At 41.0% G+C, this 16308-nt stretch overlaps 1 protein-coding gene across 3 annotated transcripts in view; it reads left to right on the top strand.

Moving 5' to 3' along the window:
• The window catches only part of nrp2a (neuropilin 2a), a 179346-nt gene extending 163780 nt beyond the window's left edge, over positions 1 to 15566 (top strand). For 2 of the 3 annotated variants that reach the window (XM_061985096.2, XM_072915871.1), the window contains exons 16-18: positions 655 to 687; positions 11809 to 11871; positions 13941 to 15566. In XM_061985096.2, coding sequence (XP_061841080.1) covers positions 655 to 687; positions 11809 to 11871; positions 13941 to 14245 — 401 coding nt within the window. In that variant the 3' untranslated portion in view covers positions 14246 to 15566. Of the gene's footprint in view, positions 1 to 654; positions 688 to 2826; positions 7212 to 11808; positions 11872 to 13940 lie in introns of those variants that run through there. The other variant, XM_072915872.1, reaches the window with a different exon arrangement.
• Positions 15567 to 16308: the final 742 nt, after the last annotated feature.

The raw sequence follows: 16308 nt of genomic DNA, 5'->3' as shown, positions 1-16308 counted from the left end.
GCTTTTGTTAAACCAAATATTGTGTGTTTTTTTCCATATACAACAACCTATCTGGACTCGATAAGAGAATGAATCGGTTCGATAAGAGGATTCGATAATAGGCTCGAACTCGATAATTTCTTATCAAACATCATCCCTACCCAGCATGGCAGCTAAAATGAATTTATAACCCCTCTAGCTGGGTTAAATGAACCCAAGCGTTGGTTTTGTCCAATCGTTACCCAGCAGATTGGGTAGTTTTTATCCCAGCTGTTTTTAGAGTGCAGTGTGTGTACGCACGCTACAACAGCTTCTTCTTCTTGGCTGGACGTGTTTCTCTCGTGTTTTTAACTTGAAGTGTGTAAAAAAAAAAAATGTTAAAAAACGGAGAAAAAGGCTCAGAGTGACGGCTGGCCTCAGACAAACACGCTGACACACACACAAACTCCTTGCTAATTGCCAGCTTACACAAATTGCATTCTCACTAAATGCCACAATTCATGCCAGCTGTCTGAGAAATTAACTTAAATTTCCTCGGGAGGGTGTTGATCGTCTTGTGGCATTTATGTGACATTTGGCTGCCTTTTCCGTCATATTTAAAGTTATCTAACGTCTCTCTCTCTCTCTCTCTTGCTCTTCTTCCTCGTTGCTCCGGAACCCGCCATGTCTCTGCAGAACCCATCAACGCCTTCTCTCCGGATATGACAGGTGAGTCCATGATGTCACTTCCTCACTGGTCTTGCTGCTCCTGCTTGTTTTTTGACGCACCAGACTGCGGGTTCTTGCTTGGCGGCACCACGACGTCTCAGCCACTAAATCAGCTGCACAAACTCTCCGCACGTCCGCAGCACCAAACAAATACTAAACACCCGGCTAGTGGTCATGTTGCGAAATTCCTTATTTCGGTGGTGTGGCTGTAAAAACAGAGGAGTGTTTTTGCACAGGAGCAAATGTCGCGTGAAAGGCAAGTCAGATATGAGAAAAGAGCTCCTTCATATTCTCAGTTTCAGGCTCACTGACACCGCCAGAAGGCCTTGTGAAAAATATTTAGAACATCCTGCGGGACTCTGCGAGATTGATGTTTGCGCTCTGGCATCTCATAATGTCCTCCAATAAGACAGGAGCTCTTTCACTGCAAATATGATGTGTGTGTGTGTGTGTGTGTGTTTGTGTGTGTATGTGTGTGCACCATGCAGAGTCACGTCTACACACACAAGCACGGGCGTCCCTCCGCTCCCCAACTCGCCTAATGAATGTGCACAGCGGCGGCATGCAGCATTTCCCTCTGTAATTAAATATCAGCTCTGCTTCTCTCCTCCGAGTTCGCCCGTGATGCTCCGCAGGTCTTTTCATTTCTCCGAGTCAGGTTTCGGCCCGTTTTTACCTAAACGTCCCTGGATTTGTAGATGCTTCTTGGAAGGCGGTGCGTTCTTCCTCGAGAAGCCGGGGGGGTAGGGAGGTTCAATCTCGGGGCAGCATTGTGGAGAGTCTTTGGCTTGTGGAGGAGAGGACTGGCCCGGAGGCTGATGCATGAGAAGAAAGGAGACGCAACATGGACCATGTGCTTGAAAACTGCCAAGACCAGCCAGTTTGATAGAGAGAAAACGTTGGCAGCACTTGTGTGTGTGTGTGTGTGTGTGTGCGTGTGTGTGTGTGTGTGTGTGTGTGTGTGTGTGTGTGTGTGTGTGTGTGTGTGTGCGTCTTGCATGGAGATGTTGGTGTAGAACAGTGGTCGGCAACCCTCGGCTCCGGAGCCGCATGCGGCTCTTTGACCACTCTGATGCGGCTCAGCTGCATACTTGCCGACCCTCACGATTTTTCCGGGAGACTTCCGGATTTCAGTGCCTCTCCCGGAAATATCACGCGGCAAATATTGTCCGATTTTCACCCGGACAACAATATTGAGGGCGTGCCGTGATGGCACTGCCTTTTGTTAAACCAAATATTGTGTCTTTTTTTCCATATACAACAACCTATCTGGACTCGATAAGAGAATCGATAAGGAATCAGTTCGATAAGAGGATTCGATAATAGGCTCAAACTCGATAATTTCTTATCAAACATCATCCCTAGTTATATGAGGCATAAATAACCAACTGAGAACGTGCCTGGTATGTTAACGTAACATATTATGGTAAGAGTCATTCAAATAACTATAACATATAGAACATGCTATACGTTTACCAAACAATCTGTCACTCCTAATCGCTAAATCCCATGAAATCTTATACGTCTAGTCTCTTACGTGAATGAGCTAAATAATATTATTTGATATTTTACGGTAATGTGTTAATAATTTCACACATAAGTCGCACCAAACTATGAAAAAAACTGCGACTTATAGTCCAAAAAATACGGTACTTTTTTTATATTTGCATAGTATGTATAGATTATTAATGTTGTCAATACAAATATTTATACATCTAAAAAGGGTGGTCCTAAAGAGGTAGGAATTTTTCGGAGGTCTCAAAAAGGTAAAAAATACAAGTGTGTGTGTGTGTGTGTGTGTGTGTGTGTGTGTGTGTGTGTGTGTGTGTGCGTGTGCGTGTGTGTGTGTGTGTGTGCTTTTCAAACTAATTATCTCAACTTTCCTTTCACACCAAGTCTTGTGAGTAATTTCCCAATTTCCCAATTGGACCGTTAATTGATCCTTGGTGTGAAAGTGTGTCCTCCGACGACTCAAAGATGCATTTGGACATTCCTCCGGCCTTGGATATTTGTTGTTTCCTTCACTCCGCATGCCTGTGCATGCTCCAGTGCACGCCTCCTGTTTGTGTTTTGAAGCCCGTTTACGGATAGAAAAATGAAATGTAGCGCCACTCCTCTTATTCTGTATCTCTCCACCAGGGGGAGGTATTCCCGTTCCTCCCTTCCCCATCCACTGGTATTACATAATGGCCGCCGGGGGCGCCCTCCTCCTCCTGGCGGTGGCCATCTTGGTCAGGGCGCTGTGTTGCTGCAGACGCCACCTGGCCACCAAGAAGAGCCAGCAGTCAGTGGCGTATCACAGCTCCTCGCAATGCTTCCAGTACTCTAACTGGTCCTCCAGTATGGCCGCCCCCGGGGTGGAGCCAGTCTTGACAGTGAGGCTGGACAGCCGGGACCGACACCGTACCCTGTGCTGAAACGAGGGACCGAGCAGGACGCCCCACGTGTGATGTCAGTCGACTGACTTTGGACCCCAATTACTGGATGTCGCTTTGTTTCCTTCTTCCATTGAGGAGTTTGATATTGAGGACTGGATTATTTATGCCCATTGAGAGCTCCCTGGTCCGCCAGAACCCAGACAGGTGGCCTGGGTGTCGCCAGGAAGAGCTGCCAAAGCACCAGCGAGAACAAGACCCCCCGAGGACGAATGCGGCTTTAGAAATGCTTGGACTTGGGCCTGCTTGGGGTGTCGGGAGGGACGGCTGCTCGATTATCCTTTCCCGGCCGAGCATGCGCGCATACGAGAAAGTGACGCAATCCATCACACTTCAAGTCCTGCATTACTAGAGGAGATAAGCAGATTGCTTGATGGACGTCCTCGTCTTCGGTTTTTCTTATCCTCTGTCGTAATAAAGCATTCGCGCCGCCCACTCGCGTTCTTCTGCCAGCATCTTAAGAGTTGGCCTGATGAAAGCCCCGGTGTTTCCACCAGGAATGTGTGCTGCCTTGTAAAAAAAAAAAAAAAAAAAGACGCAGCTGTCTACCTTCATCCTTTCTTCCTTGATGCTCGCGCCCACAAATCTTACAGCGCCATTAAATCCACAGCGGCTCTGTAATGTTGTTTACGGTGGTACCTCGGGAACTGCACCTTTTTTTTTGGAACTTTGCCTATCATTCACAATCATTATGTAAGACAAGAAGACATCTTCCTTTATGCATTCTAAATAGTAAATAAATGCGATCAAAAGTCAGCTTACGATTACCGTATTTTTCGGACTGTAAGTCGCAGTTTTTTTCATAGTTTGGCCGGGGGTTCGACTTTTCTACTCAGGAGCGACTTATGTGTGAAATTATTAACACATTACTGTAAAATATCAAATAATATTATTTATCTCATTCGCGTAAGAGACTAGACGTATAAGATTTCATGGGATTTAGCGATTAGGAGTGACAGATTGTTTGGTAAACGTATAGCATGTTCTATATGTTATAGTTATATGAATGACTCTTACCATAATATGTTACGTTAACATACCAGGCACGTTCTCAGTTGGTTATTTATGCCTCATATAACGTACACTTATTCAGCCTGTTGTTCACTATTCTTTATTTATTTTAAATTGCCTTTCAAATTTCAAATTTTATCAAATAAATTTCCCCAAAAAATGTGACTTATACTCCAGTGCGACTTATATATGTTTTTTTCCTTCTTTATTATGCATTTTCGGCCGGTGCGACTTATACTCCGGAGCGACTTATACTCCCAAAAATACGGTACTATTCTGCCCGAGTCATACCACAGACTACAAAAATGGGACCCACTACCTCCCTGCTTGGCACTCAGCATCAAGGTTTGGAATTGGGGGTTAAATCACCAAAAATGATTCCCGGGCGTGGCCACCGCCGCTGCTCACTGCTCCCCTCACCTCGCAGGTGGTGATCAAGGGTGATGGGTCAAATGCAGAGAATCATTTCGCCACACTTAGTGTGTGTGTGACAATCATGGGTACTTTAACTTTAACTATAAAGCCCTTAAAAAACATCCAAACACCACCATTAAGGTTTTATATACATGATGTAAGTATATATGTAATGTAGTAACAGGCACATTTATAATAACATTTAATATTTACGTATTTTGATCATTTAAAGCATTTATTTCAAAAACGCTTCACCACATGCACACTGATTAAAACTCACTACAGACTTCATGAGAGCCAACAAACATAATAAAACCTCACTTACTGTACAATGTCTGCTGTCGTTAGTATGCCCACTGCTAGGATGTTCATATGTTCCCATTTAGATGAAGAATGACTCATAATACTCGCGAAGAAAAGGGGGGGTGGAGCCAAGCGTCTTTTCGTGTCGTTCTAAAGTGTACTGACTTGTCGGCATTAGGGTTGTACGGTATACGGTTAGTATAGTACCGTGATACTAATGAATCATGTTCTGTACTATACCGCCTCTAAAAAGTACCGGTCCGGATTTACCCAAATTTGTGGTATCATCCAAAGCTAACGTAAAGTATCCAAACAACAGAAGAATAAGTGATTATTACATTTTAACAGAAGTGTAGATAGAACATGTTAAAAGAAAAAGTAAGCAGATATTAACAGTAATTGAAAAAGTAGATTAATAATTCATTTTCTACCTCTTGTCTTTAATAATTTTGACAAAAAATTACACAATATGTTACAGCATAAAGCAGCTAAATTAAGAGCCTTTGTTTGCTTACTTACTACCAAAAGACAAGTTGTCTTGTATGTTTACTATTTTATTTAAGGACAAAGGTGCAATAAGAAACATATGTTTAATGTACCGTAAGATTTTTTGTTAAAATAAAGCCAATAATGCTATTTTCTGTGGTCCCTTTTATTTAGAAAAGTACCGAAAAGTATCAAAATAATTTTGGTACCGGTACCAAAATATTGGTATCGGGACCACTAGTCGGAATACATCCTCATCCTTCTACTATCCAGGTGAGAGGCATTATTTATGATTTAGAATAAACTTCCACGAGCTCTGACGTGAGAAAGCAACCCTCACCAGCCGATGATGTCAACATTGACAGGCTAGTGATCACGGCGCTGCTATAAATAGTTTGTCTGCGTTAGCCCTTATAATAATATTACCACTAATACTTGGTTAATATTCAAGTCACGGAATGTAAATGAAGTATTGTTGGCGCTTTTTGGATGTTTTTTATTGGGTTTTATGGGCGGAATAGAGGACCTCCCGTTGTAAGCGGACTTATTTAGAATGCAAAAAATATATATATACATCCGTCGTCATGTCTCTCATAATCATTTTGAATGACTGGCAAAATTCCTAAAAAAGTGCAGTTTCCCTTAGAATGGTTCTGTGACGCAGCTCGTACCTCCAAAAGCCTGTTTTGTGAAGCAGCGTTGCCCATTGAAATGAGTTCAAGTCAATTTAACAAGTGCAAAACACCACCTTTTTATCATTGCAAAACAACAGTAACAATAGAGTAGAATGTATTTTTCGGACCATAAGGCGCATTAAAGGGGTCATAGCATGATTTTTTTTTTTTGTAGTCTACATAACATGTGATGGTGATTCTTTGCTCAAAATGTTGCATAGATTATGTTTTACAGACCTCCTTCAAGCTGCTTTCTGACCAGGATGCGGCGTTTTGTGCTGACATAGTTTCAACACGTTCGCTGCTATTTTTTCTATTCGGAATCCTGCACAAACGTGCAAAAAAATCCTTGTTTATTTCAACTGTTTTCCCTAAAACACACATTGAGGCTATAAACATGATTAATCGAACAAACTAGACTATCGTATTTTTCCGAATATTGAGCGCGCCGGGATATAAGCAACACAACATTTTAGAATAAACATTTTTTTCACATATATTAGCCACACCGCAAATGTATACGCTGTGAAATGAGTTATTTGCACACCTTAATTGTTTCCAAACGGTGTCTGTGACACAGCAGGAAAACGGCGTATCAAACAAAACAGAAGCCATTGTAGCATCGTAGCTGTGGAAGCTAGCTCTCCAATCAACTAAACAGACTCAATAACTCTACGGTGACGTTTTGGGGGAATTTACTGAGGAATTTGTGAAACTGAAACAATACAAAAATAGACACTTGTAGACAAGTCAGCCAATGCTGATTTTCAATTATTGATTGAAACTTTTACTAGTAGATTGCACAGTACAGTACATATTCCGTACAATTGACCGCTAAATGGTAACACCCGAGTAAATTCACGTTAATCAATTCATTACATTACGATAGCGCGCATGAAAACACCCCCACAGACATCACACATGGGACGGTTTCGTAAGTAAGAATTGTTTTAGTTAAATTGTTAAAACTGACAAAGATTGCTTGGAGTGATTAATAAAGAATCCTTCGAGCAGAACCGCTATGGACGGCTTTACTTTCGGTTTGAGGCAAAACAGGAAGTACATTTTCGTCTCGCATCACCTGCAGTTAGCGAACTTGTCCAAAAGATGGCGCCGTAGCACAAATAATAACACACCTTTTCAGTCCTCTGCGTGGGTTTAATGAAAACTATTGTACACAAATCATTACGGAAATTAATTTTTTTTTAAATGAATTAGCTAATTTTATAAACCACAGGGTTCAAAGTGTGGGAAAAAGTAGCGGCTTGTAGTCCAGAATTTACGGTACTCGATTACTAAAGTAATTGACAGCAACAGCCCGTGTTCGCTGTGACATTTGCCATGACAACTAATGGCGGGGAGGCTCAGAACCCAAATTTTTGCTGGCAATCTAAAGCGTAACAGGAAAAACTCATTAGTCCGAGGTACCACTGTAATTGCGACTCAAAACCGTAAGGGGAGCCAAGCAGGCACAAGACATTGAAACAACGTTGAGAACTTGTTGAATTAGGTCCTGACGTTGGGCAACTCAAACCTAACGTTGAAACAACATGCTGTTTGACAACGTTTATTCAATGTTGGGTTCTGACGTTGATTTGACCATTGAATTTTGGTCATTTCTCAACCAATAATCAGGTGCAAACATTGATGACATCTATTAAAACAGACAAGAAGCAAGGAAATAAACAGAGAGAGGATTCAATTTTGCTCAATTTGAGGAGAGACGTGGCGACTGTACTCTCTGTACAGTCTTCCACCACGCTCTGGCGAAAGATTGTACGCCACCTCTTTTAATTTGGACTTTCCCTGTTTACATAACAACAGCTGTTTCTAAAGGAATGGGGGGTATGTAAACAGCCATTGTTTTCGGTCACATTTAACACAAAACAAAAAAGATGCTTCGAGCTTGGACTGGTCCTGGATCGAGCTTGGGCAGGTCTTGGATCACAATAGATAACCCCTCCCGTCTCCTCCCATCGTACACAGCGGAATTGTCCAAGCCTTTGGCTTGGTGCAACAAAGACAGCTTTCGTCTGTTCACTGGGAACTCAGAGAACGTAAAGTTTTTTGATCATTTACATACAATTTTTCTGACGAATCTCAATTTACAAATACAACTATTTTGCAACGTTGTTTCAAAGTCACTTTTAAAGGATTTGTGTGTATGATTAATTTTGTATCAATGTCTTGTGCCTGCTGGGAGGGACTTATATCGAAACCAAAAGTAACAAAAAGTTACTTTCTGATAATTATTCAGGTTTTAAACAAGAAAATTGTAATTTCTTTACAAATTGCTGGGCGATGATGTCACCAGTAGACATCAGAGTTAAAAAGTATCAACATAATAATAAGAGGTGGTCTTGTACAGGATGAAAAGCTCGCTTCCCAGCATTCTCGCAACAAAATTAAGACAAGCTTTCTTTTGTCTCCACACGGTCACCTTCTCGCCAGCCACTCGGCAGGACGCACGCCGCCGCGTTTCCTGGCCGCGCTCGGCTCTCACTGCGAGTGGTCTCGGCAGATGGCGTGCTTTTTTTTTTTTAAATCCACGTGACACCTGGGGCCACGCCGTTGTGCCGCCAGCCTTCCGATACTTTTTAATTAGTTAATGGACAGATAACATTTATTAAGGCTGCGGTAAGCACTTTCCCCCTCACATCCAAGCGCGCCGCCACACCATCCCGCAGCCTGCCAAGTTCAGTTTCCCGGGAAACTGCGGTAATAACGCCGCTGGCCATAGCAGCCATTCCGATTGAGACGTGTGCCTTGCCAAGCAGTTACTCTCATTGCTGCACGCCTGCCAACCACACACACAAACACACACACACACACACTTTCACAAAAAGTCTTCACTTACCTAATACACTGCTCTTAAACGTAATAGTTTGGATTATTTTCAAAGGAGGCTTTATTATCCAATGACACGTTTGCATCTTTAATCACTCCGAATGAAGTCTTATAAAGTCACTATGCTACATGATGACTGTGTGTTTGACAGCAATGTATCATAATGATATTTCTCTAATTAATAAAGTCATATTTTTCTACAATCCCATGAGCTGCTCGTGTTTGCACGCGTCGTCGTGCTGTGCAACGCTATTATTGTATGTATTTACACTACACCTGTCCACTCTATAGGTGCTTTCAACTCTAAATCTGATAACACACATATTGCACTACCTAAAACATAACAGTAAACTTCATTTTATCTTTAGACAACGTTCGGAAAATGACCTGTTTGAATACCAGGACAGAAAGTAACAGTAGTGATTTTTTTTTATGCTAATAGGTTAAAAGCATGTTGACATGGAACACATTACAGTCATTCGAAAAGACATTGTATTTTTTAAATAAATAAAATGGAAAATATAGTTGAGGTTTCTGTGGTTTATCCGTTATACAGTGCTCAGGACCGGGGTAGAGCGGAATATAGAAAAACACAGAGGCTATTTCATCCTGACAAGCCTGTTTCACAGGTTTCTCTGCTCTTCAGGGGATTTTATTCATAAATAAATAAATAAATGTGAATAAAATCCCCTGAAGAGCAGAGAAACCTGTGAAACAGGCTTGAACTAGCCTCTGTGTTAAATATAATTTTCATTTTATACGTTAGGTCAGGAAAAAACACAGAGGCTATTTCATCTCGACAAGCCTGTTTGCCAGGTTTCTCTGCTCTTCAGGGGATTTTATTCATAAATAAATAAATAAAGAGCAGAGAAACCTGCGAAACAGGCTTGTCAGGATGAACTAGCCTCTGTGTTAAATATATTTTTTATTTTATACGTTAGGTCGGGGAAAAAACACAGAGGCTATTTCATCCCGACAAGCCTTTTATGGCAAGTTTCTTTGCTCTTCAGGGGATTTTATTCCAAAATAAATAATTATGAAAAAAAATCCCTTGAAGAGCAGAGAAACCTGTGAAACAGGCTTGCCAGGATGAAATAGCATCTGTGTTAAATATATTTTTCATTTTATACGTTAGGTCAGGAAAAAACACAGATGCTATTTCATCCCGACAAGCCTGTATCACAGGTTTCTCTGCTCTTCAGGGGATTTTATTCATAAATAAATAAATATGAGTAAAATCCCCTGAAGAGCAGAGAAACCTGTGATACAGGCTTGTCGGGATGAAATAGCATCTGTGTTAAATATATTTTTCATTTTATACGTTAGGTCAGGAAAAAACACAGAAGCTATTTCATTCCGACAAGCCTGTTTGGCAGGTTTCTCTGCCCTTCAGGGGATTTTATTCATAAATAAATAAATACATTTGAATAAAATCTCCTGAAGAGCAGAGAAACCTGTGAAACAGGCTTGTCGGGATGAAATAGCATCTGTGTTAAATATATTTTTCATTTTATACGTTAGGTCAGGAAAAAACACGGACCCTATTTCATCCCGACAAGCCTGTTTCGCTGATATCTCTGCTCATATTTTTCTACAATCCCATGAGCTGCTCATGTTTGCTTTTTAAGGGGATTTTATTCATATTTATTTATGAATAAAATCCCCTGAAGAGCAGATAAACCTGTGAAACAGGCTTGTCGGGATGAAATAGACACTGTGTTTTTTCCTGACCTAACGTATAAAATGAAAAATATATTTTTAACAATATTACGGCCCAACCTTTTAGGATGGGTGATTCCTCTCTGACCGTTTTGTTCTAAAGCTGAACAGAACTGAAGTTTTAACAATTGTTTTTCTACAAAACAGGACTAAGTACGAACAATAGAAATACCAGCGCTGTAGAAAGAGCGAACGAGCTATCAAGAGGTTGAAGCAGTCTCTCTAATGCAGGGGTGTCAAACGTACGGAACGAGGGCCGGATCAGGCCCGCGAACAGGTTTTATCCGGCCCGCGTGCTGAGTTTGCTAAGTATAAAAATTAACCTGAAATGTTTGAATGAAAGAAACAGCTGTTCTAAATGTGTCCACTAGATGTCGCAATAGAAAGTCTTTGTATCTTGTAGATGATGCTACATATGTACAAAATAAACCACATGTTGTTAGTACATCAGTCGAGGAAAATGATCAAACTACATAAATGACATACTGTAATTTGATTTTGATTATAATTTTTTTTATCTTGATAGATTGAAAATGAACACCAACAAGTTGACTGATGAACATTGTCACATCATTTATTCAGAAAATACAAATAAGGATAGAATACTATTAACCGCAATATCCATCCATTTTCTACCGCTTATTCCCTTTTGGGGTCGCGGGTAACCGCAATATATAAGTGTAAAAAAAAACAAAAAACATTATGATTTGTACATTTTCAGAATGTGCTCGTTCTATTTTTAAACAAAGAAAACAATCTGAAGTTGTCTTTATTTTTAAGTTATCGTGCCGTGATTTTACCAGTCCGGCCCACTTGGGAGTAGATTTTTCTCCACGTGGCCCCCGATCTAAAATGAGTTTGACACCCCTGCTCTAATGGCCTCTTTGGGTTCCTTGAAACTTAAACTTAAGAATTGAAACTGAAACTTAACTTAAACTTAAGAATTGAAACTGAAACTTAACTTATCCTCCATCGCTTTCTGTACAGGCTGGTACCTCATGGCACCATTGCTGATAACATATGTGTGTGAGTGCGTAAATAACACACATCGTGTTTATCTCCTGGTCCTCCCTTGCGGACTTTGGAGAACATTTGTGAGGTCCGAGGTCACGGTTTCACACTGAAGCATAGAATAGTCCAAAAATGGGTGTGAGTCAATGGTATCAGTTATATGGAGTGTGTGGTGTGTGGATCAGTGTAAATGCAACGTATGTTGTGCTTCTTTCTAACAGTCAAGACGCCTAATAAGTTTGGAGACGGACGACTTGTCAGTGGCAGAGAAGCTCTCGGTGGAGGTGAGCAAAAACAAATCTACTGTTGGCCTACTAATATCTAAATACCAAGTGCTAAATAGCATGTGCAAACTATAAAATGTTGTGGGTGTGTTGTAAGGGATTTACTAAGACTGCATACCGGCTGTCCCTCCATATTAATGACATCATGTGGTCCAACCTGTAGCGTTTTGTTATGCTGTGGACATGCAGCACACAAATATCATATGTACAACCTTTTCAGGGATGTATCGAAGCGCGACCTAAACAACAGAACTTACTTTTAGTACGCTGGAGGTGCCCCTTGGGAAACTTTATAGTGGCCGTTCTAAAAATCAATAGTGTTGTCCCGATACCAAAATTGTAGTACCGGTACCAAAATGTATTTTGATATTTTTCGGTACTTTTCTAAATAAAGGGGACCACAAAAAAATGGCATTATTGGTTTTGTTTGAACAAAAAATCTTACGGTACATTAAACATATGTTTCTTATTGCAATCGAAGAACAAGTTTGTCCTTAAATATAATTAGTAAGTAAACAAACAAAGGCTCCTAATTTGTCTGCTGACGTATGCAGTAACATATTGTGTCATTTATATTCTATTTTGTCAAAATTATGAGGGTCAAGCTGTAAAAATGTATTATTAATCCACTTGTTCATTTACTGTTAATATCTGCTTACTTCCACACCTTTTTGTTCTAAGGCTGAACAGAACTGAAGTTTAACAATTGTCCACTTTTAAATGTTGTTTTATTTTTGTAATAGTATTTTTATAGGGCCGTTAAAAAATGAGCTGCACCTCTGCCCTAACCAGTTCCCAGAGAATAAAGTGTACTTTTGTAGTTATTTGGTGGAATATTTAATGGGATTGATTTTGGTTCATTCTTACTTTTTGAGCAATGACAGTTTTAATGAAAAAAAAAACCAGCCTAAATGGCAGCTTTGTGCTATTTATTTATGAATAAAATCCCCTGAAGAGCAGAGAAACCTGTGAAACAGGCTTGTCGGGATTAAATAGCCTCTGTGTTTTTTTCCTCACCAAACGAATAAAATGAAAAATATATTTTTAACAAAATTACGGCCCAACCTTTTAGGATGGGTGAGTCCTCCCTGACCTTTTTGTTCTAAGAACTGAAGTTTAACAATTTTCCACTTTTTAATGTTGTTGTTTTTTGTAATAGTATTTTTAGAGGGCCGTTAAAAAATGAGCTGCACCTCTGCCTTAACCAGTTCCCAGAGAATAAAGTGTACTTTTGTAGTTATTTGGTGGAATATTTAATGGGATTGATTTTGGTTCATTCTTACTTTTTGAGCAATGACAGTTTTAATGGGGAAAAAAACAGCCTAAAAGGCAGCTATTTATTTATGAATAAAATCCCCTGAAGAGCAGAGAAACCTGTGAAACAGGCTTGTCGGGATGAAATAGCCTCTGTGTTTTTTTTCCTGACCAAACGAAAAAAATGAAAAATATATTTTTTGCAAAATTACGGCCCAACCTTTTAGGATGGGTGAGTCCTCCCTGACCTTTTTGTTCTAAGAACTGAAGTTTAACAATTTTCCACTTTTTAATGTTGTTGTTTTTTTTGTAATAGTATTTTTAGAGGCCCGTTAAAAAATGAGCTGCACCTCTGCCTTAACCAGTTCCCAGAGAATAAAGTGTACTTTTGTTGTTATTTGGTGGAATATGTAATGGGATTGATTTTGGTTCATTCTTACTTTTTGAGCAATGACAGTTTTAATGGGGAAAAAAACAGCCTAAAAGGCAGCTATTTATTTATGAATAAAATCCCCTGAAGAGCAGAGAAACCTGTGAAACAGGCTTGTCGGGATGAAATAGCCTCTCTGTTTTTTTTCCTGACCAAACGAAAAAAATGAAAAATATATTTTTAACAAAATTACGGCCCAACCTTTTAGGATGGGTGAGTCCTCCCTGACCTTTTTGTTCTAAGAACTGAAGTTTAACAATTTTCCACTTTTTAATGTTGTTGTTTTTTTTGTAATAGTATTTTTAGAGGCCCGTTAAAAAATGAGCTGCACCTCTGCCTTAACCAGTGCCCAAAGAACGTGCTCCTAACTCTGACCCTTTCACAGGTTTCCAGTTTCCAGACTGGAACACCGCCTCGCCATCCATGGAACCTCCGGTGACGCTGGTCTCCGACAAGGACAACTCGTGGCTCTACACCTTGGACCCCATCCTGGTCACCATCATCGTGATGAGTTCCCTGGGCGTCCTGCTGGGGGCGGTGTGCGCCGGCCTCCTCCTCTACTGCACCTGCTCCTACGGCGGCCTCTCCTCACGTTCGTCCACCACGCTGGAGAACTACAACTTCGAACTGTACGACGGCCTCAAGCACAAGGTCAAACTGAACCAGCAGCGGTGCTGCACCGAGGCGTGAAACGGCCGTTTTCGTGACAAAACCTCCCGCCGTATCTTCTTCATTTCTGCCCCGGTTCATCTCGGTGCCGGCTGATTGGACACAAGGACAGGTGGGCCCGGTCGGCACGGTCAAATATAACGTGGCGAGAACACCAATGTGAGAAAAATGGAGACCTCAGACATATAAATATCGACACATATCAACGTGAAGGAGTCATAGATTTCCAAGTGCACAGAAGATGTGGTAGGTTAGGAATGTGCTAGACCTTAGCCCCTCCGTCTGGCTTTTTGGCTCCGCCCCTTATCGCCCGTCCTCTCGATGTGCTATTTTTAGTCGCCGACGTCCCTCAAACTTTTGTCTTTCCGCACTCGCTTTTTTCTTTTTTAATGTTTCCGTTCTGGCCCGTGGCCAGCGTGTGATTGCAAATAAGTGGAGTAGGCGGACGCGTGAAGGAGCTTTTAAGAGGTTTCTTTTAATAACGGGGAGAGTTATAGTCGTTCTTTGGAGAGAAGGTCATGTTTACATTGGACTTCATGGAGGAAGGGTGAAGGAGCTTTTGGCGGCCGCAACCTATGGATTGCAAAGGAAAACAAAGAGGCGATATTCTCTCTCTGCGTGTGCCAAAAAAACGATCTCGTCTCGACGGGAGGAGCGCACGCCACCGGACACCAGCCTTAAACTGAAAATGTGGACGAGAGACCAGAGAAGCCATTATTGAAGGACCTATTCCAGACTCATCTTCAACGTTCTTCTTTTCAGATTTGTTTTTGTTGTGGGGTTTTTTGTTTTGTTTTTTTGACGAGGAAGTCATGAATGAGAGTGAAAAAAAATGGATTGAATTTGTGATGCTAAATTGTGAAACAACACTGGCATGATTGGCTTGTACATATGCAGGTGCACAGAATGGTCACACACACACACACACTCACACACTAAGAGACATTCAAAGCTTAAAGGGGAACTGCACTTTTTTTTGGACTTTTACTTATCGTTCACAATCATTATGAGAAACAAGAAGACAAACTTTTTTTTTTTTTTGGTATTCTAACATGTAAAAATCAGCTCCTTCTTGGTGGCTAATGGGAGCAATCAATTCTACCTCTAAATCAGTGGTTCTTAAAGGGTAACATTATCACAATTTCAGAAGGGTTGAAACCATTAAAAATCAGTTCCCAGTGGCTTATTTTATTTTTCGAAGTTTTTTTCAAAATTTTACCCATCACGCAATATCCCTAAAAAAAGATTCAAAGTGCCTGATTTTAACCATCGTTATATACACCCGTCCAATATACTGTGACATCACATAGTGATGCCAACACAAACAAACATGGCGCATAGAACAGCAAGCTATAGCGACATTAGCTCGGATTCAGACTCGGATTTCAGCGGCTTAAGCGATTCAACAGATTACGCATGTATTGAAACGGATGGTTGTAGTGTGGAGGCAGGTAGCGAAAACGAAATTGAAGAAGAAACTGAACCTATTGAGCCATATCGGTTTGAACCGTATGCAAGCGAAACCGACGAAAACGACACGACAGCCAGCGACACGGGAGAAAGCGAGGACGAATTCGGCGATCGCCTTCTAACCAATGATTGGTATGTGTTTGTTTGGCATTAAAGGAAACTAACAACTATGAACTAGGTTTACAGCATATGAAATACATTTGGCAACAACATGCACTTTGAGAGTGCAGACAGCCCAATTTTCATCAATTAATATATTCTGTAGACATACCCTCATCCGCTCTCTTTTCCTGAAAGCTGATCTGTCCAGTTTTGGAGTTGATGTCAGCAGGCCAGGGAAGCTAGGGTCGATATTCTTCTCTTGATCATCTTCGGTGGCATAAGGGACGTTGTTAGCCAAGACATCCAGGGGGTTTAGCTCGCTCGTCTACGGGAACAAACTGCCGCCATTGCTTGCTGTGCTACCGAGGTCCTTTTGTCCCTGAATTGCTCACACACTCGGGCAGATTCAATAGGGGTCTTGCGGCAGATTTCTTTGACTTTATCGTTGGAAATGCATCTGCTTTGAGTGTCGCAGGATATCCACACATTCTTGCCATCTCTGTCGTAGCATA

The sequence above is a fragment of the Nerophis lumbriciformis genome, linkage group LG23 (assembly GCF_033978685.3).
Source record: "Nerophis lumbriciformis linkage group LG23, RoL_Nlum_v2.1, whole genome shotgun sequence".
Lineage (NCBI taxonomy): Eukaryota > Metazoa > Chordata > Actinopteri > Syngnathiformes > Syngnathidae > Nerophis > Nerophis lumbriciformis.
This window is presented reverse-complemented; position numbering and strand designations above follow the sequence as displayed.